Here is a 24075-nt window from a genome sequence, read left to right on the forward strand (position 1 = left end):
TAAGTAGAAAGGAGACTACTAGAGATCTGGGGAGAGAAGGTTTAGAATACAAGAGGAAAATAGTGAATGCCTAATAACTAGGAGGCTACCTTCAAAGAACCTTACTTGTTCAGCATGGAGCTCGGCATTTGTTTACCTACTTGCTCTATTTTAAAGTTAGCCAACGTGTACCCACTGCAGAGTGGCTGTTACTGCCTTGAACAAGATAGACACAGGATAGGTGTAGACAGGAAGAAAAAGTTACTCATCCATCCAAAAATCTGTGATTATGAGGCTTCTTACTATCAGAAGACTGAAATGGTGAAAAAATCCCTTGATAACCAGGCAAAAAGGTGAACTGGTTTTAAACATGAGCTTTATTTTAAAGAAGGCATTATGTATTTTAGTTGTCTGCAGTAATGGAAGACTAAGTGGGGAAGTATGGATCAGAAAGCTTCACTCATTTCCTGCAACTAAGGGAATTATTCTTTTTCTTGTTAGGTATCTGATTATTGAGTAGAATAAAAGTGCTCTTCTTACTACGGACTCAGTGGTCTGCCTTCCTCATTCTTTATGCTACCTCTTTGAACTTCTAGGGCTGGCAGCAGTAGCCAAAATTAATTCTGCAATTCGAATGGGTGATGCTGAGAAGACTGTGGCAGAAATGATGAATCCAGAGGCCCAGTTACCAGAGGTCTATGCATTTGCTGCAGATCTTTACCAACGGGAGCTGGCCACCTTGCAGCAACAGAGCCCTGAAGTAAGTACCACGTTCTCTCTTATTTCTGGAAGTTGGTATGGATCACCGGGTCTACCTTGTCTGTTTCGTTAAATGCGTTCTCTGGAACAAACCTGTCTTGAGTCGTCTTAGAACTGGTTTGGTGTTCAGTCTGTTCTGATGTGACGTTTAATCCCTAAATCTTGAACTACTTGGCCCTGTAACATTCTACTTTAATTTCTTACTTGGTGTTCTAGCTTTGTTTATGATACTCAACGTTCTACTTCTAGGTCATAAAGGTTGTCCCTTTCCTTTGTTATATGTCTATTCTGACAACTACTTTATTCTGTGTTCTACGTGCAGCAATAGTTTGTAAAGAGTGAGTGGAATTAATTTGTTGTCCTCTTTGTATGCAGGGTAACCTCACCCATCCAGAATTATCTGTTGCTGTAGAGATGCTGTCTTCTGTGGCCCTGATTAATAGGGCTTTGGATTCAGGGGATGTAAATACAGTGTGGAAACAACTGAGCAGTCCTGTCACAGGACTTACAAACATCGAGGATGAGAACTCTCAGAGGTGAATATTTCAAGGAATCATGTCTGTCCTTGATGTTGCTTATATTCTGTGACTTTCTGAATTTTTTTTCCTCCTCTTACACTTTACATTCTTTCTACGTTATTTATTATGGTATGGATTTAATGTCTGTTGGCTCTTGCATCTTGTTTTTGCGATTACTGTTTCTTACTGGTCTAATTTCTGTGCTGTCTCTCAGTACTTTCTCACGGATTTCACATTAAAGTCATGTTGTGGTACCATTAGGTTGTCGCTAATACTATACCAGCTCACCCACCATGTTCTTTGCCCTGGACCCTCATTCAGTGTTTTAGTGATTTTCACATTGATTATTTCACATTTGGGCTGACCATCCTGCACGCAGCCTTTCCTCTTTCTCTTCTTCCCCCTTTTCGTATTTGTTCCAGTTTCAACCCTCATGTTACCTCTTCTACTTTGTGTACGATTCTCATGCTGTGTTGTGTGTTCCCTGGCCAGCTTGTTGCAATGTGATGTTTGTTGGGTTTGGGTTTTGTTCTTTGATAGATACATCGATGATTTGATGAAGCTGAAAGCTCAAACACGTGCAGAAGGAAATGAATTTATCACGTGGAATGATATCCAGTCATGTGTTGATCGTGTGAACATAGTTGTGCATGAAGAACATGAAAGTAAGTTGTTTTTTTTTCTGCTCAGTTCATGCTAGACTGGTCCTAGCTCATAAGGAGTGTTAAAAATTAGGTGCATGTCAATACAAAAAGTTATTGATTCACTTGTAGTTGTGTCATACATTAGATATCTAGGAAGATCTTAGTTGTGAGCAAGTCTTGGTGGTCTGTAATATAAAAGGCTTGATAGCAGGACTGTTGATGGAGAGATCAGGCAGTCAGGAGTGTTTGTGGTATTGAAATCAGTATCTCCAAACAGTTTATTAATCATTCCAATGCAACTTTCAACCCTTTTTGGGTAACAAAATGCATTGTCTGCCATCAGTGTCTAGGATTAGTCTAGAATCTTTTCTAATTTTGCTTTAATCCCTCAAATTTAATGAAAACTAGTATTACCAAAAACTCTGAGTTAATTGTAGCCCCGTCTTGGAGTACTCCATCCTCCTTCCTAATTTGCTGTGTTCAGTAGAAGTTACTTTTCTTGAAGTCTTGCTCTCTCTTTGGCTGCAGTCTCTGCCCTGTTGAGGTTTTCGTCTTCTCCCTTTTAGTCCTTCTTTTGAATGTGCTTTTGGCCTTTTTACCTTTCCAGTATTTAGTGGAAGTTCCACAGACTCAGTCCAGGATTTCTCTCTACTCTTTATCTGTGGGTAATCTGACCTGCAAATGCAAAATAAGCTATCCGTCTTTGTGTTGATGATTCTCAGATGTAATGATTTGTCAGATGCATTTCTACAGTGGATGAGGAGCTTGAATGAACGAGAGAGAGAGGAGTTTATTTCCAGGTCTTATTCTCAGTCCTTTAACTCCTGGCTGTATTAACACTATTTCCAAGTTATAGCTTCTTTGAAGATCACTAGTGCAAATATTACATCAAAGAACTAGGCTTTTGCAGTTACTTTGATTCAGTGATAAATCAACAGAGATGCCCAAAAAAGTTTATTCTGAAGTGCTGTCTGTTCAACAGTTATGTATTCAAATGTTTTTGCTTAAAACATTTGATACAGATTTTTCTTTTTTCAAAGAACATTTTAATTATCTCATCAGTTTGATGCCATTCAAATTCTAAGTTCCAGATATTGGGACCCAAATCTCAAATTAGAGTTGAAATGGAAAGTGCTGATCTCTTCAGAGATTAATTGCTTTGTTTACAGTTAGTTCTGTCAGGTAATTAGAAGCTTTTATTTTCTGTTTTAACACTGCGTATGATCACTAGTAGTTAAAAGCTGGAATGACTGATAACTGACCTTCTGACCAGTAGAAGAAGAATATGTCTGCACAGCTGTTGCCTTTTAATACGAAATATTGGTAAAGTGCAAAAAAAATCCCTGCTCAGAAAATATGCAAAAACCCGTAGAAGTTATAAGTGTATGCGGGAAGTGCGAGTACCAAAACTTAAATATTCACGAAGGAAAAAATTCCTGATGCAAGCTGAGAAATGTGAATGGGTGTTAACCTAACTTCTGTGCCGCTTCTAGTTCTGCATTTTTTTTAAATTTCTATTTCTTATTAGTCTTTATGTTAATAAGCGTCTTTTAGCAGTTATAAGACTGGGATTGAGCATAATGATGAAAATTTCAGCAAAACAGAAAATTGGAGTAATTTTTCTTTCTCTAAGACAGTATTAGTTGACTTAAAATCCAGAGTGGACATAGAGGAGTCCTTGAAAATAGCACAATTAAGCAAACTTATTCTTAGACAGATCCTTGTGAGGTTCTGTATCAAGTGGTTTAATTTTCTATTAATTTTTTTCCGTTTCATTAAGGGACCATAATTTTTTGGTTATGACCAGTACTGAAAACCTCCTGCATATGGAAATAGCATGACATTTACTTTCAAGCCATCTTTGTAACATTTAACTCAAAGCCTTGCATTGTAAGAGGGGAGAGATTTGTCACTAATGTGGAGGTGATGATAAAGTTTATGTAGTACACTGAGACAAACGGGTGCCTTCTGCCACTTCTTGTTGTGTAGTTGCGAGTTGTTTCACCTTGAAAAGGCTATACTCTAGAAAGGGTTAAATTTTAATTTAAGAGCCTGTTGTCTTGATTAACTTGTTTCCTGGATCTCCAAATAGACACTGAGTTTCCTGTTTGGGTCACATGAGCAGATTTGTTGAAACCACACAAACACAGACGCACACCAGTGGGTGCATGCACCAAGATACTAGTGTCATAGTATCTTTTCTATGTAAGAGGTCACAGCAGAAGTCTAAAGTCTGTGTAGTTCCAACACCCTGTTTGTTATAACACTCCTTATCCTGTAAAAAAGGTGCAGAAAATCTTGTAATGAGATAAGCTTTTCTTACAGGGAATTTCTTAATTCTTTGGTTTGCTTCATATATGCCCTTACGCAAGGACTCCTTTTATCTCCTGTCTATGAATAAGTTAAATTAGTCTGAGAAGGTCCTCAAGGCATATGAGCATATATTTTTTTTCATTTCCACTATCTTTGTATATAGTTTCAAATTAAAAAATGCTTTCTAGCGAAGATTTGTAATAATATTGCTGTTCCGTGGAGTAGTCTTGTCATGCCCATATAAGCAAACTAATCAGAGAGAATTACTATTTACATTCTGTGCCCTTTCCTAAGTCAAATAGTTATCATATCGGCTTTTTGACAGAAACCATGCCATCATTTTAGTGATCCTGGTTCTTGCAGTGTCCTCAACGTATATTTTTCCCTAATCTCTACTTCATCCAAATACCACCTTCTCCCTAAGATGTTCTGCCTTTCATATAAACTTCTGTTTTGCAAGTCTCTTTCCTGCATAGAAGAAAAAGTCACAATGTTCGGATACATTAACCAAAGCTGGAAATCCCCACACTGAGCTCCATACTTTCTTTTGTCTAAAAGATCTTTGTTCTGCACTGATCAAACCATGATTTGAATCGATCCTTCTTTAAGCAGGGAATTGAATCAGATGACCTCTAGGGTCCATCTCAACCTAAGTTATTTTGCGATTTGCAGGTGATGGTTGCTGTAGGTGGGGCACGTACGATGTAGACTCTGTTTGCATTTAGCTAACTATAAGATATTTATTTATGTTTATTTTTATTTAGCTGAATGGTAAATTTTACTGTACTTGAATAGCATCTGCATCTCTGATAATACAGCTAATGCTACATCTGTTTGTATTTTAGAAAACTCTTTTATTAAAGTTATTGTTTTATTTAAATGGTATTCCATGCAAATCTTCAGCTTCGTGTGAAGATTTCTTTCTGGAGAAGCCAGAACCTTGGAAAACTGTAACCTATGAACTCTGGCCATTTGGACTTTGATAATTCTCTTGTAGTGGCTCTGAGCTGGATGTCCAAGGACTCAATTCTATCCCTGCATGTGGTCTCCCTGAGGGATTTTTTTTCTTTTTATTTAATTTTTTTTTTAATTGCAGTGCCCAAGCATTATGACTACTTTAAGGTGGCAAAATGGTCTTGCTTTATTTACTAGTAAATGACGTTTTCTGTTAAATATTGTGGTTCTTAGCCGGCACCTGGTTTAGGAAGGACTAACTGCACTTTTCTGAAGCAATGCTTCTGATTGTTGTTGATTGTCTGTTGAAAATGGAACTTTGTATTTCTCCCCGTATGCATTCCTTCCTAGGGATTTTGGCAATTGGTCTTATCAATGAAGCTCTGGATGAAGGGGACACCAAAAAGACTATTCAAGCCTTACAGATTCCTGCAGCAAAATTGGAGGGTGTAGCCCCGAAGGTAGCACAGCATTACCAGGACACACTACTTCGAGCCAAGAGAGAGAAAGCACAGGTGAGTGCACTTAAATGCACCTCTCCAAAAACCTTTATATCTGTGTAATGGGCTTATTACTGGTCCTGAAAGCCAGGAATCAAAACTCGAAGTGGGGGGCTGGACATTCTGCATACCGTCAACTGATCTTACCTGGTCAGTTTGATCTTTCGATAGTAGAGAAGGAGGTTTGCAGCCAAACCACATGAATCTTCATGAACTACAGAGATGGGTGTAAGAATATTAACTGTATGAGATAGCTTGCTACAGCTAATCCTGGGTCCAGAATGAGATATTCATCTTGTTTGCGGAGAAATAATAACGCCTCATCTGTTTTTGCAAGGAGACCATGTTCATTCTAGGAGTTCTGAACTTCTGAATGCAGGCTTCCTGCAAGCTTAAGTGTTGTTTTTTTAGCGTTCTTTGTTAAATGTAGTCATAGGCATAGTGATATACGGCAAAAAGAAAGTTTCCGAAAGTGGAAAAATCTTTTAAGTGATAAATCTTTTAAGTGATAAATTAGAAAAAAGAAATGAAGCAAAATACATGCTACTCACAAAATGTAATCTAACGCCGGTTGGTCACCTGGTGACACTTCTATTGCTGATGATTTTTTTGAGCAGTAGTTGTCTGTCTTATTAGCCAAGGACTTCTACCTACATGGTTGCCGCTTTCACTGACTGACTGAAGGTAAAGATGGGGAGAGGAAGAGCAAGTCTGATCTTACAGGTTTAGGAAAGAGGATGAGAGTGTGCATATGTGTACACAACTGATTTTTGAGTAGTGTGGATGGGATACTGATTTTTTTTTTCCTCATCTGTTTACAAAGAACTAGTAGATGTCTCTGCTTTCAGTGGCTTGAGAGTGTTATGTGTTGTCTTTTTTTTTTTTCTGCTGTGGAACTCATCACCATCATGCCAGCGCAGAATTTTGCATAGAGACTAAGATCTAGACTGTGTTGAACGCTGATTTTTTTTTTTTGACTAAAGGTAAATCTGCGTGATGGCACTAGCTGAAAACTGTACGTGTTTCTGATGAAAATCATTAAGCAGCTTCCTCAAGGGCCCTGAAAGGGTTACTGTTCCTCAGGAACCCATTTTGTGCTGAAGCATTTCCTCCCGCTGAGTCAGAATGAAATAATGAACTCTTTTTAGTATGTGCTTAAGCTTGTGCCAGGCCTTGCTGGTAACTTCTCAGTTGGTGTGAAATTACCTTATTTAGGCGTATGTTCAGTTTAGGGCTCCTCCTAGCAGTGTGGCAGTAATTTTAGAAATTGAAAGATCATATTATAAAGTAACACTATGGGGAAAATGGTCACTCTCTGAAGTCAACTGTTACTTGCTAACTAGTGATTTCTGTACCGTGGGGCTGAGAGGGATTGGAGTTCACCACAAGATGTTGTTCAGTTGCTTATGTGAATGGGGAGCGTTATACGATGCATGTTCCTCATGTGATGAGGAGAGAGAGAGAGAGAAAAACAGTAGACCCGGTAGTATGTTACACTGTGTGTACCTTCCAGAAAGCCTGCAACAGTAAATCTGTAGAAAAGCACAGGATGGCTTCGGTAGTCTTTGGGTTGACTTCTGCTGGTAGAGATTACAGTACAGGAAGTTGTTTTTTTGATTATTTTCCCCCACTCCCTGGACAGGAATTTTGCTGTTGCTGGTACTCTCATGGGACTATCTGGGCTTTCAGATGAGATCTGTCTGTGAAAGACACCTTAGTCTCTTGAAGGAAATATCATAAAGCATGTCAGTTGCAGACCTGCCAAAACAGTGGGAAAAATGTGGAGGGCATGTAAGGAAATGTTAATTTTCAGTCTGGCCCTGAAGCTCTTGAACACTGTAAATAGTGGCTCTTCTGTGCAGTGTGATTATTATTCCATACCAGAAGTAAATGTTTCCTGTGCTCTGTTTGTACGATGAGAGTTGTCAAAGGGGTGGCAGTTGTGTCTTAGCATTTCTTTCAGTAGTTACCTACAGGAAGCAACAGTGGGTGGGGAGAAGCTATGCTTGGCAACTGCTGGATCATTGTTCTTCATTGTATTTTGGGACTTGCTAAACACTTGTTTCTTTCCTCTTCTCAAATTTCTGCATGTAATATTAGTTGATGGGATTTCTTCAAATCCCAGCCAAAATGCCGGATACTCTGCGATCGCTGCTCTTTGATGAGCAATCTGTTAAGACAAAGACTTAAAACGTGGCTTTGACTGTTGTGCATGTACACCCAGCCACAATATGTACAGTGCTTTTTTGTTTGCTAGTTTGTACAGGCTTGTGAACTTTTGTGGACACAGACAAGAACAGCCTGGTGTGGCATTAGTTACCCAACAGGTTTTAGCTTCTGCACACAGACGTGCATTGGCAGCTTTTTGTTCTAAAAACTCTTTGTAGCCATGTTCTGTTGAAGGACTAACTTGTGTTTCTGGAAAGTCACGTCCTCTTAGCAAGTATGGCTTTAGGACTAACTGGTACCTAGTCCTTGGCCTTGTGTTTTCTTTGCTTGTCAGAGTGATTCCCATTGACAGAATTTCTTCTTCGTTCTGTTCCCTGAAAAGAGTTTCTGAGTGGGAGGAGATACTGAGTCTGGTAATGCCATAGTAGTCTCTACTAGTCAGAAATGCACATGATGTCCTTGTGTTGGACTCAGTTAGAAAGACTGAATTGCTGCTTATTCCCTCTGATATGGAAAACTACTATATTGGCTATTGTTGAGTACGGGTTATGTTACGTTGCAAAAATAGCAATACTTTTCTCCTCATGCTGTGTATATTTTTCTCATCATATTCTCTTCAGGACACGCAGGATGAAACAGCTGTACTTTGGCTAGATGAAATTCAGGATGGGATTCATAGGGCTAACAAGGACACAGAGGAGTCTGAGAGATGTAAGTATTGTGACACAATAGTGCAATTAATCCCCATTTTCAACCAAATACTGGTTACTTCAGGCAAGATGGGAAACTAGAAATGTCATGTAAATGTGGCAAAGGAAATCAAATGCACTTACGTGCTTCTGGTGTAGTAATTTTTATTTGAAGAGTGAATGTCAGATTCCTCAGATATTAAATTTCTTACCTTTTGAGGGGATATGCCATTTTTCCAGTTTTGCATGTGAGCATGTTACCTCATTGGGCAAATCTCTATCAAATTATTCATCATTTGCAACTAATTGCGTGTGTCTGTGGCTGGTTAGTTATGTATGAGAATGTTCGCGTGTACAATTTAAATGGTGTTTTCTGGTGCGCGTTACCTTTTGTTTGTGTGGCATACTGTTGTCTTGTCTTGGTTCTCTTGAGTGTTTCTAGACTACCTCGCATCTTTTTCAAATACAGACAATAATGCACATCAGTGATACCCACTTTTGCTCCTTAGCACAGTTTGCAGGTGGACTGGCCCACCCATGATTACATCCCAGTCTTTATAATAATGTCTTTTCTGTCTCCAGAAACAATGAAGTAATTACTACTCTTTGCTTAACTTTTTTGGTGGGGGTTTTCTTGTTTTTGTGGGGTTTTTTGAGTTTTGTTCCTGACGGAAGCTTTCTCTTTAACAAAACATGAAGATTTTTAAAGTCTTCTTATATAGTCTAATGGCCTGTTCTCTGTATATGCTGTTTGTTTACTGGGTGCCACATGCTTCAGAGAGGTTGTTTTTATATATTTTTAAAATACGATATTGTTCTATTTGCATTTACTGTCAATCTCTTAATTTCCCATTACGTTCAGTGTTTGCACCTGTTTGCTTGTTTTGCTTGATTTGTACAGTATTAGTAAACTGATTGTTTTCTCTTTTTATAGTCACCTTATATTTTTCTTGATTCTGTGTCTTCATCTCTGGTGTGCTGATAAAATATCTTGCTTTCCAATTCCAAAACTTCTCATTTGATGTTAGGCTGATACTTAAAGTTATCCAATGATGCACAGTCAGTCCCTTCTGCTTTTGCTTTGAATAGGCAACCATACTGGAAACTGAAAAGTTTTATCTTAGTCTGGAATCTCTCTGGTCCCTTCTAAAACACGTTGTCCAAAGACACTGTGGAATCTCTGTCCTTCTAGATTTTCCAAACTCAGTCAGGCAAGGCCCTGAAGTTAGCCCAGCTTTGAGAATGGGATTGGACGAGATTGCCCTCAATATGAGTTCTTAATGAATCTGTGTATCAGATATGTAGAGTTTCTGGCACAGTTGATTCCTCTTGTCCTCGCTCTGTTGGTGCAAAAATGAGCTTACTTTTTTATTTGTGCCTTGTCCATTTGGATTCTTCATTTGTAGATGTTTTAGAAGAGCAAAAAATCAACAGGTTCACAAAAAGCTTTGAAACGAAAGACACAATGAGTTTGTACAACTCCATGGCCTAGTTCAGTTGCTTTTGATGACATTATTTGGTCAGTGAATTCCCCTGTCAACTGCATAAAAAAATAGGCAGGGGGAGTAGTGCAGAGCTTTACCTGTTAATCTTACTGTTTGTTCCCAGCAGTACCAGTGCAATTTTTTCACCCTTTTCCCACCCACTGAGCACTTCTGCAAGGCAGCAGCTTGTATGTCATGCCAAGGAACATTTGGTCAAAAGCGGTATTAAAGTATGTGCCCTTAAGCCTGAATAAGATCTTCAGATACCCTTATCTATCCATGTATGAACAGATTTTTTTGCAGTCTTACCTAGTGCTGAAAATTACTGTATTTCATCTTTGCTCTGTCAGTGGGATTCCTGTGCTCTTGTGAATATGTCTGTATTTGAATTGCAGTTCTGGAATAGCCCTGGAATGACGCATTGTTATTTTTCTCTTCCTCTGCCTCCTGTCTTTCCCCAATCAGGTTTTTGACTTCTTTACAAACTACTCCATACTTTCTTCACTAGGGATGGATGGTACTAGTTGTTGAAAAGGCCCCTTTTGAGTTGTGACTGGCTCTGCCAGAAGAAACTGCTTTAACTAAAACAGATGTCAGAGTAGAGCTAAAACATTGTGTGTTGTTGAGAAATATTGGTGGTGACTTGGCACCATACTGGGACTCGGAGCACACAAATTATGTGCTGTCAGGTGCAGTACTATGTATGGGTGGACACTGCGTACTGAATAGGCCTCTATACTACAAATTGTCTGCTTGGTTTTTATTTGTATTTTGTGTTTATATATACTTAAATACTTGTGTGTATATACACACACCAGTTGTAAGTGTGTGTTCATGTTGCCTTGCTCTGTTCTGTCGTTCTGTGTTTGCTGTGGGTCACTGAGCCCCTGAATACCAAGATAACCTGCTTCCTTGTGTTATCAAAGTCTCCTTAGGAATTCTGGCCATTAATGAAGCAGTAGACCATGGTGATGTTAGTCAAACCCTGAGTGCCTTGCGTTCACCGGATGTTGGGCTATATGGAGTCACTCCAGAATGTGCTGAGACATACCAGCGAGAGCTGTCAGAAGTCAAGAAAAGAAAAATGGCAACAGGTGAACCTCAAGTAGCTAACTGTTAGTGAAATAAATTCAAGATTATTGCATGTGCAATGAGAACCAGAGGTAAAAAAGCCTCTGGGGAGAAGTCTTGTGTTACAGGTGGCAATGTGGATGCTTTGTGAACTAAGATTTAAAAAAAAAAAAAGTGACTAGTAGAATATGCTCCACTTGTAGAATGTGATGTGTTTAGGTAGTTCTGGTCATTAGGGACTCAGAAACATTCCTTCTCTTGCCCAGAGGAAGGAGCATCTGTATATGTGGATTTCCTAGTTGTAACATTTGTATGCGGGAAAGGTAAGACACTTGTCTGTTTTTGAGACTTACACTGCAGTTTCTGCTCTTAGGGGGCAATGGCAGTGAATGGGTGAAACACTGGGTGAGAGGAGGCTATCATTATTATCATAACCTGCGGACCAAAGAGGGAGGATGGGATGAACCAGCGGAATTTGTGCAAAATGACACACAGCTGTCACGGGAGGAGATACAGGTAGGGTAGATAACACATACTCTTTCTCTGAAAAGTTGACGTTGCTACCATTCCCATCCTTAATGCAGGTCTGAGAGAGAACACTTCAATGCAATAGTCATGTTAACAAGCTTAGTAACTCATTTATTTCACTGGGCATCGTCAGATGGTGTGTGTCAAAAGGTCTTGTCCCATTTTGGGAAAATTCATCCTGTCAGTAAAAGGGTACAGGACCATGGTGTTGCTGTTTATTGAAAGGCAACTTGGAAGTTTCTCATAAGCACAATACAGAAAGCTGGCGTGTAACATCCTATTTCTTGTATCTCCATTCTCTTTTTCTGGCTCTTCTTCCTACCATAACATTAATCCAGAGCACCATATCTGGAGTCACTGCAGCATACAACCGAGAGCAGTTGTGGCTGGCCAATGAGAACCTGATAACGAAACTTCAGGCTTGCTGTCGAGGATATCTTGTTCGGCAGGAATTCAACTCAAGAATGAATTTTTTGAAGAAACAAGTCCCAGCAATCACTTGCATTCAGGTAATGATACCCTTTACTTATGTTTGAAACTCTTACTCTGCGATTGTTTTCTATACACAAGCTTATTGACAGGTTTTGTTCAATTCAAATAGTTACAACACATAGTTGTCTTCACCTCATTTTGCAAACTATCTAAAGGCATTTCCTTCTCCCAAAGAGTTTTGATATATTACTTATTTTTCTATATCATATATAATCAATAAAGTCTCTTCAGGCATAACTGGAGAGAGGAAAACTTACTTGAGGAAGGTTTACCTATAATTTTATTGTCAGATTCAGTGTTTTGGGAATAGGGCAATATGAAGTGTGTCATACGTCTTTATGGTGATAATACCATGTGATCAATTACTACTGTGTTTCCTCATTAATTGAAAAGAAACAACATGGTTTTCAGTATTCCTGAGTAAGATTCTTCTCTTCAGATTTGTCCAGGGATTTGGAGCATTGAGGACCTGAAAGAGATGGTGGGATAATTCAGCATGAGGTTGGGCACATTTACGGGAGAACAATGAAAAAAATCTTTCTCTGGTGTTGTAACTGAAATGTGTGCAAATGAAATAGCTTTGCACCCTATTACCACTTTATTATTTGGCCAGTATATGTGTGTGTTGTTTCTGCCTAAGTAGCACACACTCTGTGTGTATATTTGGAAAAAACCCACTGCAAAACCCCCAAACCCACTCCCAGCTCATCAAAATAACACTCTCTCCCTGTAAGTGTAGTCCAGCCCCTTGCCTAACTTCTGTTCCAAGTATCAGTAGCAGTGGTCTGCTCTGAAGGCTTATAATGTTACATCGCTGTTCTCGCCAGCAGCAGCATCTAACACATGATCCTCATGTAGAACAACTTGACTGTTTAGCTATATCCTTGATTTCTAACTGTGCTTCAGAAGGCTGAGGCTCTTCGTGGGGTAATTTCGAGTTTCTCATTGATTACAGTTGGTGAAATAGTTAATGCTTCACACTGTATATCTCTTGATAAGATAAGCATGACTCCCTCACATTTTATTTAGCCAAAAGGGAAGTTGGAAGCTGAGGAGCAGAAAGCATTTCAGATTTGTAATTACTTTTCTTAATTAAAGAAAAGTAAAGTCAGTGCACCTGTTTTCTGTTTTTCAGTCCCAGTGGCGCGGCTACAAGCAGAGGAAGGCATATCAAATCCGTTTGGATTATCTGCGAGCACAAAAGGACCAAGTAGTGAAGGTAGTGAAGGCTGCCTGCTGACTTTTTTGGTAAACATTTTGGGTAGTGAACTTTGTAGGGAAGGTTTTTATCTGAGTATTTTGATTACCCTTCTGTAGATTCAGTCAATGACCAGGATGTATCAAGCCAGAAGACGTTACAGAGATCGTCTGCAGTATTTCAGAAACCACGTAAGAGGCTATCTTGTTAAATTAATTCAGTACCTGACTTTTGTGCTCTTTCCAGAATGAGGTCAAGTGCTTTTTTCTTTCCTTAATCCTAGATAAATGATGTCATAAAACTTCAAGCCTTTATCCGAGCAAACAAAGCACGAGAAGACTACAAAACCCTCAGTAAGTATTGCCAAGAGGATAAAACTGATGTGCCTCGAATCTCTGTTTGCCAAGGATATTGCTAGTGTGATCTATAACATCAAGATAGTTTTGAAGAGCGATTGGGATGAAGTTGGTGGGGCAGTGCGGAGAGTAGGTAGTTCTTGAGGCTAAAGGAAAACTTGATTCCAGATGTTGCTTTTGCTGCTGAAAAACAGAACTGTAGCTTTGCAGTTAATTTTGGCAGTGTGGATGACACTAGGCTGATACTGACTTTGTTCTTTACTGTTTGCTTCTCTCATGATTTACTCAAAACAAGAAATTCAGAATGTCAGAAGCTGTTTAGGCATGGTGGTGCTAATTTTATTCTGGCTGTTCCTTAATCTGCTATTTATACATAGATAAGGCATATATTTACTTCTGTGTCCCGTCCTGTGATTTTTTTCTTGCCTATTTCTAGTTAATGCTGAAAACCCACCTATGGCTGTGGTTCGGAAATTTGTCCACTTGCTCGATCAGAGTGACCAAGATTTTCAGGAGGAGCTTGAGCTAATGAAACTGCGTGAGGAAGTTGTAACCTTGATCCGATCCAATCAGCAACTGGAAAATGACCTCAATCTCATGGACATCAAAATTGGTCTGCTAGTGAAAAACAAAATTACATTGCAGGTAGGAAATGTGCTGATGGGAGACCAACTTACAGATTGAACTGAGCCCAGTGGTAGTTAGCATGGAGACCTCCTGGCCTTGGATATCGCTTGCTCAGGCCCAGCGGAAAACGCTGCCCCAGACTTGCAGATTTTACTCCCAGTATGTTCTTACTCCATTCCACTAATTTAGTATATATCCCTAGAAAGAAAACTGTAGGAGGAGAAGAAACAAGACCTGAAGCTAAAAAAGAGAAACACCAGACTATCTTGACCTAACAAATGCAAACAGATTGTGTGTTTGAAGGGTTTGAGAACTCTGTTTTGTTGCTCCTTTGTGGTTAAACAAGTGACATGCCACAAGCTTGCAGCGAGGAGGGTGATTTCGGAGGCAGGAGACACGCTCGTGCCACTTGGTGTTTGTTGGTTAAAGGAGGCCCCCTCTATCACTTGACTGATGTGATTAATTTCACAAAAAAAAACCCTCTTGCTGATAGAGCATTGCCTTTTCTTCAAGCTGAAGTTCTGGTCAGCTTTTCATTTGGTCCTGGATGGCATGACACTAGACTCCTCCCAGCGTAAAATCTCAGTTGGTATAGTGAAATCAATCTCAGAAGGAGGCTGCAGCTTTTGGGCTGGTGCCTGCAGCGAAAAGTGCCATTGCTGTTGGAGTAGGTAGAGGTTAGCAAGCTAGCTGAGTATGAAACAGGATTTTGGGGTTTTAAGGCCAATTTAAAAAAGAAGACATTTTCAGGCGTCTTCAGGTTGCTACCAGCTCTGACAGTAATTGCTGCCAAGAGTGACTAATCCTTTTAGGATTTCAGACAAATTCGGGAAGTCGGGGACAAAGCAGAACATGTATTTCCTGTCAGAGAAATTGCTACCGTAGCAAGTAATGCTTCATTTTAATAGCCCCAGGCATACCTTACCCTGCCTTTCCACATACAAGAGAAGTGGGCTCTCAGATGCAACTGTTTTCCAATATTGCCTGTTATAAAATACTCAGAGTGGAATCTGTCCCTATTCTTTCTTTCCAGGATGTTGTTTCTCATAGCAAAAAACTTACCAAGAAGAACAAGGAACAGCTCTCTGACATGATGATGCTGAACAAACAAAGGGGAGGTTTGAAAGCTTTGAGCAAAGAGAAGAGAGAAAAGCTGGAAGCCTATCAGCATCTGTTCTACTTACTTCAGGTAAGCAGCTTCTAATGCTGCTCAGTAACCTCTTGTCATAGAGGCTTGTATGTCTTGGCACAGTCTTTGCTTATGCAAAATGTAGTTTTGAGCTGCTGTAGTTCTTAGTAACACTGGCCTGTGTGGACATGCACACTAAGGAATTTTTCTTGTTGTTGTAGACTAACCCAACCTACTTGGCCAAGCTGATTTTTCAGATGCCTCAAAACAAATCCACAAAGTTCATGGATTCTGTCATCTTCACGCTGTATAACTATGCATCTAATCAAAGGGAGGAGTACCTGTTGTTGCGGCTTTTCCAAACAGCATTGCAGGAAGAGATCAAGTACGTGGTAGCATATGGCACATTCTTGCTATTGAATCAGTTTTGGCAGTTTCACAAATTGAGGCAGTTTTCATGTTATGTCTCATGCTCATATGCAGATAATGCTAAACTGTCCCTTCGTTCTCCTCTTCCTGTTTCATATCTGTTCTTAATGTAGTCTATAAAGGAAGAGTTGCGTATGTCCTTTGAGGATGAGGGCTTTTTACTTCGGTCAAGATTTCACTGCTCAACATGGCAGCTACTTTTAATCTGATGCAAAGTCATCCTAAAATTCAGTCTAATGTCAATTCTCAAGTGTCTGGTTATAAACACTTCCAACAAACTGCAAACTCAGGCTTTACAAGCCAGGGAGAGAGCTAACAATAAGCTCTCTGGATTTCCAAAAGCTTATGAGGAGACTGAAACCAAGAGGCTTTATTGTTTGGCATTTCTGTTTACTGTCAGCATTAGGGACTCTGGCTGACTTCAGGCATGTTTTGCTTGATTGGTTGAGCCTTAGGAGCTCAGTGTTACATGATTTCAGTTCTTTAAAGTGCATAACTTGCTGTGAAGAAGAATGTGCAATAAAATATTTGAGGAACTACTTTTCAAGCATTCTTTGGAATGCTTTTTAAGCATGAAGAGGGTATATGCCCTGAAACAAATAACAACTTCTGAAAGAGATTTCCCCCCCCCCCTTAAATTCATGCTTGGAATAGTAGTCTGGGGAAATGTAGACGCTTCATTCCCCACTGCTGTATTTCACGTAGCACTATGCTAGGAGTGGCTTTTGTTGTCAATTGCTTCTTTTCTTATTTTAAGTACTGGAATAAACCTGCTGTTCTTTTTCTTCTCTACATAAAAAATGCTCTGTTCCCTTTGTATTTTTGAATCGTGCTCTCAAATAAAATGTACAGTTGGATTTGCATTGTCATCGAGATGACTACTGGCAAGTTGCATTGGAATTCCCAAACAGAGGTCATTAGTTTCTTGGCTCGTCTGTCTTGAGAAGTGTTCCAGTATTGTTCTTACACAGTATTGTAGTTTATTGCTGTATTGAAATTTTTAGTACAAATCCATCATCTGTTTCGTGAGGGTGATGCTTTTTAACAGTTTGTTTTATGCCGAGAAATGTATCTAAAGCTGACAGAATTATGTGTACCTCATATTTCATACAGATTCTTTCTTCTTCAGATCAAAAGTAGACCAAATACATGAAATTGTGACTGGGAATCCTACTGTTATTAAAATGGTGGTAAGTTTCAACCGTGGTGCCCGTGGTCAGAATGCCCTGAGGCAGATCCTGGCACCGGTTGTGAAGGAAATCATCGATGACAAATCACTCAATATCAAAACTGATCCGGTGGATATTTACAAGTCTTGGGTCAACCAGATGGAGTCTCAAACTGGCGAGGCCAGGTATGGGAAGTGTTACTACTGTGTTTTTCTAAACATTGCTCGGCTGCTTCGCAGTGGTCGGTTAATCATTCCAAACTATCCTTGGCTTCACTTCAAGCATCTGTCCAACTGATACCGGCTTTTCCATCTCCCCAAGACGACTTTCATCTGAGAGTTCTAAAGATAATGTTCTGGTGATGGTGCTGAGGGTATTGAAAGGGACTCTTATTAGGAGATGGAAGAAGAAATGCTCTTTGGTGTTTACCTATGTTGACTTGTTAATTAGCTATGACACGCCCTCTAACCTAAAAGAAATCATGGTAAGAAAAAGTCTTTGGGAATCAGTTTCGTGTCAGTCTCTGTTCATGTCGTGTATAGCCTGTGTAAACTTAAGTACTATTTGCAAGCCAACAAAGCCTGTTTTGCTGGAGGAGAAGCACGACATTGCAGTTCTTTTAGTCCTAACATCTTTCTAATTAATATCAGCCACTGATGACAATTTGATTGTGCTAGATGGTTTTGTGTCATTCTGGTTTCTTTTTCTTCCAATGCATGTGATTTGCTAGAACTTGAGGTTTCTACTGTGTTCTATTGTGTTGGGGTTTTTTTAACATACTTAAAAAAAAAAAAAATGCCATACAGATGAGTGAGTTTCCCCATTCAAAGCAATCTGCAGTCATATATCTTGCCGTACACCTGGTTCAAAATTCTGGACGTGTTAAAAATGCAGGTGAAGATGTGTGTTCAGGTCCTTCTCTTTACATGAGATTTAGGAGACACTTTTACAAATTATCCGCTTCATCTCTCTGTCTTCGCTGGAATGCTATGCAGGATAAAACGTAACTACTTATTTGATTCTGCTTCCTGCCAATAGCATGTTACGTTGATTTTATGGATACTGTTCTAGCTTCTGGCTTGTGTCCAAGCTTTTATCATCTTAATGTTCAAATATGTAGCTTGCTTTTTCACCAATTTATTTGCAGCCTGAAGTACCACGATATGTCACAGATAGCCCTTTTTTACCTAGTGTGCATGCTGTAAAAAAAGACACAGTTTTGAGTTAGCTGGGCCTTTCCTCACAGTGGCCGTTGCAAGGGAGAGTGGAGGAAGTAAAAGCAAGAAGTCTTCAGCTCTTCCAGTGCCTAAAAGGTTAATTGAAGGCAATGCACAGCTTTTGGCAACCAAGTGAATATAAGCTTGTTTCTGTGTTGAGCTAGAAATTCTTGAAATATGCTAGCCGCAGGAATACTCACCTTCATGTTTGACTTTTTCGAACAGCAAACTGCCGTACGATGTTACACCTGAACAAGCTCTAAATCATGAAGAGGTGAGGACACGCCTGGATGCCTCAATCAGAAACATGAGGACAGTGACAGACAAGTTCCTGTCTGCCATTATTAGTTCAGTGGACAAAATCCCGTGAGTCTGGTGTACTGCACTATTATCCCTGTGAAGTTGTTTGGTGGGTTCCTGCTTGCAGCAGTCTTACTTGCCCTTTTCTTTCTTTCAAAGTTATGGAATGCGTTTCATTGCCAAGGTACTAAAAGACTCCCTGCATGAGAAGTTTCCTGATGCTGGCGAGGATGAGCTTCTGAAGGTGAGGCTCTGAACACCTTTGTGAATAATTGTCAGCCAAATTGGCTGTGGCAAGCACATCCCATTCTTCTCCTTTGTTAGGTGTATGTGTGAAGAGGAGTGCGTGTAAACCTATATAAAGCTTATTTATTTACTTCTACAGATAGGAAATGTTTCACATTGGGCTTTTGATTGTTAGCTTCATATATGTCATCTGAGATGTAATACATTGTTCAGAAGGAAGTATCCTGTTGCTTCTGCTTTGCTTTAATATCTTGGGCATTTGGTCCTTTAGGTTTCTTGACTTGGGGTACTCTTGCTCCTAGAAAGTAAACCTTGGGTTTGCTGGTATAATCACAGCCAGCTGCTCCTTTCTTAAAGAGACAATGTCAAGTTAAAAAGTCTGAATGCAAAATTCTGATACTCCTAATTCCCCTATCTGTAACATTCTAGGATATTTTGACAGCAACATGTAGAGAGTCACTTTCCATGATGTCTAGTCAGTTTTGTGTTTTATATTTCAGTAGATTTGGAGAACTAAAAGGATCCTAATAGTAGGCACTCTCAGATGAGTATAGCTTTGGGGTTTTCATTGAAATTTCTTTGGTTTTATGGCTGTTGGTAATTGTGAAGGCCTTTATGTCCATGAATGTTTTGCTTGTTAATAAAACAGAGTTTGGATCTTAGAATACTTGACAACGTCTCTTTAAACTTCTCTGCCTCTGCTTCATTACAAAATAATTACCAATCTGAATGCTGTTTTCTTCTTTCTTCTAGTTCTGTGCTTTCCCATTCTGAGACATCGATTCTTTCTGTGCAGGTGAATTAATTTCTTCCATCTGTAAATTTAGGTGGAAAACTGCGGTTTTTGTTAATCCTCATGGAAACAATGTAACTGACCACTTGAAAGTCAAACTGCAGTTGTGTGCAATGACTACTCATAGATATTTTTGTTTTGTTTTAGCAACTAAAGCTACCCATATAATATACTGTTTTTCTCCCCCTGCAAGTTTGAAAATTATTAATACAGTTTTTTTCACAGATGTGTTTTCTTACTACTGGTAATAAACAGCTTTGACTCTTGTCATCCCACAACAATCTGTGCCAGTACAGCAGGGGCTTGCATGAAACAGTTGTCAAAAACATGACCTCACTGAAAGCTGTTAATAATTTTTGGGGCTGCTCAGCGATGGCTAGATTTTTTTCTCTGTTTTCCGCTGTTTGTTCAGACCCCAGTCTCTTCCATGCATTTAAGTCACGTGGCAAACAGGCGAAGCCAAGATTCAGTGACCTGGCCGTCTGCAAATTTCTGTGAACCACCAGAAAATACTAGAGCATGCGGTGTGAGAACTATCACCTTACATCAGCGTGTTGGGTTAATTCCTTTTCATTGCTGGAATTACTTGTGGCAAAATATCAAATACAGGTTAGAAGTATATTTGTGAGCATATGGATAATGTGACATCTTTATTTTTGGTTCCTTGAAGTTTATTGCTGCTCACATTTGTCTAGGTAAATTGGATTTTGAAGTGTCAAATGCCATTCATCTTCTGTACTTCTGATTTTCTTACCTCTGGATTAAATGGTTTCTCAGTTACTCTCGCTAGCTTTTAACTGGGGGTCTGTGCCTGAAAATGTTGCTTGCTTATCAAAGAATTATTCTGAAAGAGAAAAGGGCTTTGGAGAAGGAATGGGAATTAGTTTCCACAGTTTAGCTCCTTGGTGTGCCATGCTTCCTCACCAATTTTGCTTTGTCAGAGATGGTGGCCGATTCTGCATGCTTCTCTAAAAATTAGCTCTTGTTCCATATTGAAACTGCGTTACTGGGTTCCTCTATACCATGATCATTCTGCCCTCTGTTAGACTCACTCAATTATGTTTAATCCTCCTGATAGATTGTCTCATGATCATATGGGTAGTCCATTGGTAACTTGTAATATCTCCTGTCCATACATTTTTTTTTATAAGTTAAGGTTTTAAATCTTTATGCATAGGAATATCTGCTGCTGTATTGTTCTGTGACTAGTAGTGCTCAGTTTTCCCTCTTTGTGATGACCATCCTATTGCATCTTAATTATTTTCTTTTTTTTTTTTTACACTGTAGATTCTTTGGGATGGTATGTGCTTGTATACAGCAGCACAGCAGAACCTTTATCTTGGAAGGGGCCTCGGGCTTACAAGAAAATAATTTATCAAAGCGCAGTCAGAGTAGTTTCAATAAAATTCAGTTGGGTCCTATACTATTGTTTCTTGATGCATTTCTTCTCTACTCGACTTTTCCCAGATTGTTGGCAACCTACTCTATTATCGCTACATGAATCCAGCCATTGTTGCACCAGATGCGTTTGACATCATTGATCTTTCAGCTGGAGGTCAGCTGACCACGGATCAACGCAGAAACCTTGGTTCCATTGCAAAGATGTTGCAGCATGCTGCATCCAATAAGATGTTCATGGGAGACAACGCACATCTAAGCATCATTAATGAATACCTGTCGCAGTCATACCAGAAATTCAGGTAGAAGACCTTAGCTAATTAAGTTAGGAAGTTTGGCAGAGGGTAACACTGCAAGTAAAAAGGAATAATAATAAATTTAAAATATAATAAATTCTATCTCCGTCAAATATGCTGTCTGTTGAAAATAAGAGATTGCACTCCAGACTGCCATAAGCATCAGTGACAATGGCAGATAAAATGTGTACCTGGAATTTATGAATGGTACATTGTATGTTAATGAGATTGCGAAGTCAAGTATTTTGACTTAGGAGTTTCCAGAATAAAGGTTGCTTTTGCACGTGTTTTTTGTGATACTTTGGATGTGGACAACTAGGGTGGACGTACATTCTTCTGTCCCATATGAACCCTGGCTCCACATGAAAACCCAGTGATGCTCAGGAATAAAGCAGGTTGGCATTTAGCTGCTCATATAGTTGAAGTAAGCATTTGTTCAGGAATAGTCATCTTCTACCTCTCCTGTTTTGGAAGAAAGAAAGCCAGAGATTGCTGGGAGCTAGGGGTGTTACTGTAGTGGAGGCAGGAAGATGTACGAACAAGGTCATTGGAGCCGTAGACCAGTCCTGTGAATTCTGAAGGTGAGCCAGTGTCAGCATGGCCAATATCAATAACTGAATTCACTAGGTTACTTCTGATGTGTTAAACTAAAGCTGACAAACTGTAGTATGCCATAATGTACCGTAGTTTAAAGAAGAGAGACTATGCTTGAGATTGTCTTGGGGAGTTAATGCTCTTCATTCACCATGTGACTCTCAGAGTCATACTGATTCTTCTTTTCTCCTCCTTTTTTCTGAAGACGTTTTTTTCAGGCTGCCTGTGAGGTTCCTGAATTGCAGGATAAATTTAATATTGATGAATATTCTGACCTGGTGACTCTCACTAAACCAGTTATTTATATTTCTATTGGTGAAATCATCAATACACACACTGTAAGTATACGTCAGTCACACTTGATCCTTATAAGCAGTGCTTACAACAAAAATGCTGCTTCTGGCTGAAACGCAAAGTTACCAAATACAAGGCTGAATGTTGTCTTTTGATTGTAGTTTGCAAGAGCTTGTCGGTTTATAGAATTAAGTAATTCGCTTGTGGCTTCTCTAAGTTTCTTTTGAAAGTATTTGAGTATGTGATAATGGCACAGCTTTGAATGTTGATATTGTTGCTTTGGAGTTCGGTGAAGTAAGATCTTTTTCTAAAAGATACCATCTCAAAGTAATGTAATTTTACTGTCTAGAAAAGCATGTATGATTAACAACATGAATGTTCTTTCTGTTCATGTAGTTGCTCTTAGACCATCAAGATGCAATTGCTCCTGAGCACAATGATCCAATTCACGAGCTGCTGGATGATCTTGGAGAGGTTCCTACAATTGAGTCCTTAATAGGTGGTCTAGTTTATTGTACTTAAGAAATATGTGATATTACCTTAAATGATTTGACATGCAATAAAGAAACTATGTAAGGAATCATCACAGATCATTTGGGAGGACGCGCTTTAAAATGCAGCAGCAGATTTGTTCCGGTGTATTCTCTCTGACTGCAGAATTTGTTACTCTGAAAAAACCAGGGATTCTTTCCCTTCTCCTCCACACCCCCCTCACCTCACCCCACTCCAGAAGTTTCTAGAAGACAGATGGATATTTTGACATGTTTTCTTTGCTCCGTTACACTGGAGCCATTTTTCTTTGTGTGTGTCCATCTCAGCTTGTTTGCAAAGATCTGTCTCCATTTTGGAGATCTGTATGCGTTCCTTTCAGAGTACGGTAATAAGTGTATTATATGAAGTGTGTCCCTATAGGGATCTTTGGCATATGCACAAATAACTTCTTTCCCTCCTTCAGAATTTTTTTCTATATGTTAAGAATTTTATCCTCTTTCTTCTGGCTGGGGGAGGAAGGAACTGACTTACTAATTTGTGAAAGTTTTATAAAAACCTGAGCCACAGTTCACTGCTTTGGGATATAACACTGGAAAGTTGCACAAGCCTCTCTCCTTCCTTGGTTTCTATGTTGCACCTATTTGAAGCTTGAAATCTAGTGTGCAGGGGGGCAGGGAGGGCAAACAGACACAGCTTTTGGAGAGGCTGCTTTGACAGCAAAATGCTTATCTTGAAGTCATTTGATGAGAAAGGTTGGAACCTTTTAAAGGAATGATTGCTAGCACGTTTTCTTCCAAGCACTGGCAAAGAACAGAACATAAGAAGTGTTATCTGAGCGAACCTAGATCTTAACTTGAACTAGAACTTGCCCTCCTTCCCCATTTCATTTCTCCTTTGTGCATTGTATCGATGTGGTTAATATGTCAGTTTAATCTTTCTGCAGCCCTTTAAAGAAGGGGGGTGGGAGAGGAAGCATCCTAACAACTGTTCTGATGAAAGTTCAGACGCAGTTAGAGCAAGAAAATTTCCTTTTGACGGGATAGCTTACTTTGTTTAATAGAAGATTACAAGGTCAGTTGCCAACGAGGGCTTTGCTCTTAGCTTGGAAAATTCATTCTAAGAAGGACACAGACGTAGAGGCATTGTCATATTTTTATTTATAAAGTATTTTTGGCAGGTCAGCTACTCCTCTCAGCAGAGAGTGAGATGCTGAGATACAGTGTGGAATACACATACATCTTCAAGGCATATGAACTAGTAATTTTGTGGTGCTTTTCTGGCCAGTGCATTCTCTCAGTTTTGTGAAGAAAAAGTCTGTAACATATTCAAGATGATGGGTTTAAAAGCTGGTTTTGGCTTTTGAAGTGTCCTTTTGACAGTATAGGAAATAGTGTAATTTTTCTGTGGTCTGTTACTTAAGGAAAAATTACAAAACTG

General features: G+C 39.4%; 1 protein-coding gene across 1 annotated transcript in view; it reads left to right on the top strand.

Annotated features, from left to right (window-relative positions):
- IQGAP1 (IQ motif containing GTPase activating protein 1) overlaps positions 1 to 24075 on the top strand; it is a 76551-nt gene that overhangs the window by 43712 nt on the left and 8764 nt on the right. Inside the window, exons 12-31 of the mRNA XM_059824185.1 lie at positions 576 to 739; positions 1114 to 1274; positions 1797 to 1921; positions 5519 to 5682; positions 8457 to 8547; positions 10936 to 11103; positions 11454 to 11596; positions 11947 to 12117; positions 13236 to 13319; positions 13418 to 13489; positions 13582 to 13651; positions 14091 to 14299; positions 15315 to 15470; positions 15632 to 15795; positions 16969 to 17193; positions 18451 to 18591; positions 18685 to 18769; positions 21032 to 21264; positions 22058 to 22190; positions 22543 to 22645. Coding sequence (XP_059680168.1) covers positions 576 to 739; positions 1114 to 1274; positions 1797 to 1921; positions 5519 to 5682; positions 8457 to 8547; positions 10936 to 11103; positions 11454 to 11596; positions 11947 to 12117; positions 13236 to 13319; positions 13418 to 13489; positions 13582 to 13651; positions 14091 to 14299; positions 15315 to 15470; positions 15632 to 15795; positions 16969 to 17193; positions 18451 to 18591; positions 18685 to 18769; positions 21032 to 21264; positions 22058 to 22190; positions 22543 to 22645 — 2862 coding nt within the window. The remainder of the gene's footprint in view (positions 1 to 575; positions 740 to 1113; positions 1275 to 1796; positions 1922 to 5518; positions 5683 to 8456; positions 8548 to 10935; positions 11104 to 11453; positions 11597 to 11946; positions 12118 to 13235; positions 13320 to 13417; positions 13490 to 13581; positions 13652 to 14090; positions 14300 to 15314; positions 15471 to 15631; positions 15796 to 16968; positions 17194 to 18450; positions 18592 to 18684; positions 18770 to 21031; positions 21265 to 22057; positions 22191 to 22542; positions 22646 to 24075) is intronic.

This window comes from Gavia stellata, chromosome 13 (genome assembly GCF_030936135.1).
Source record: "Gavia stellata isolate bGavSte3 chromosome 13, bGavSte3.hap2, whole genome shotgun sequence".
Taxonomy (NCBI): Eukaryota; Metazoa; Chordata; class Aves; order Gaviiformes; family Gaviidae; genus Gavia; species Gavia stellata.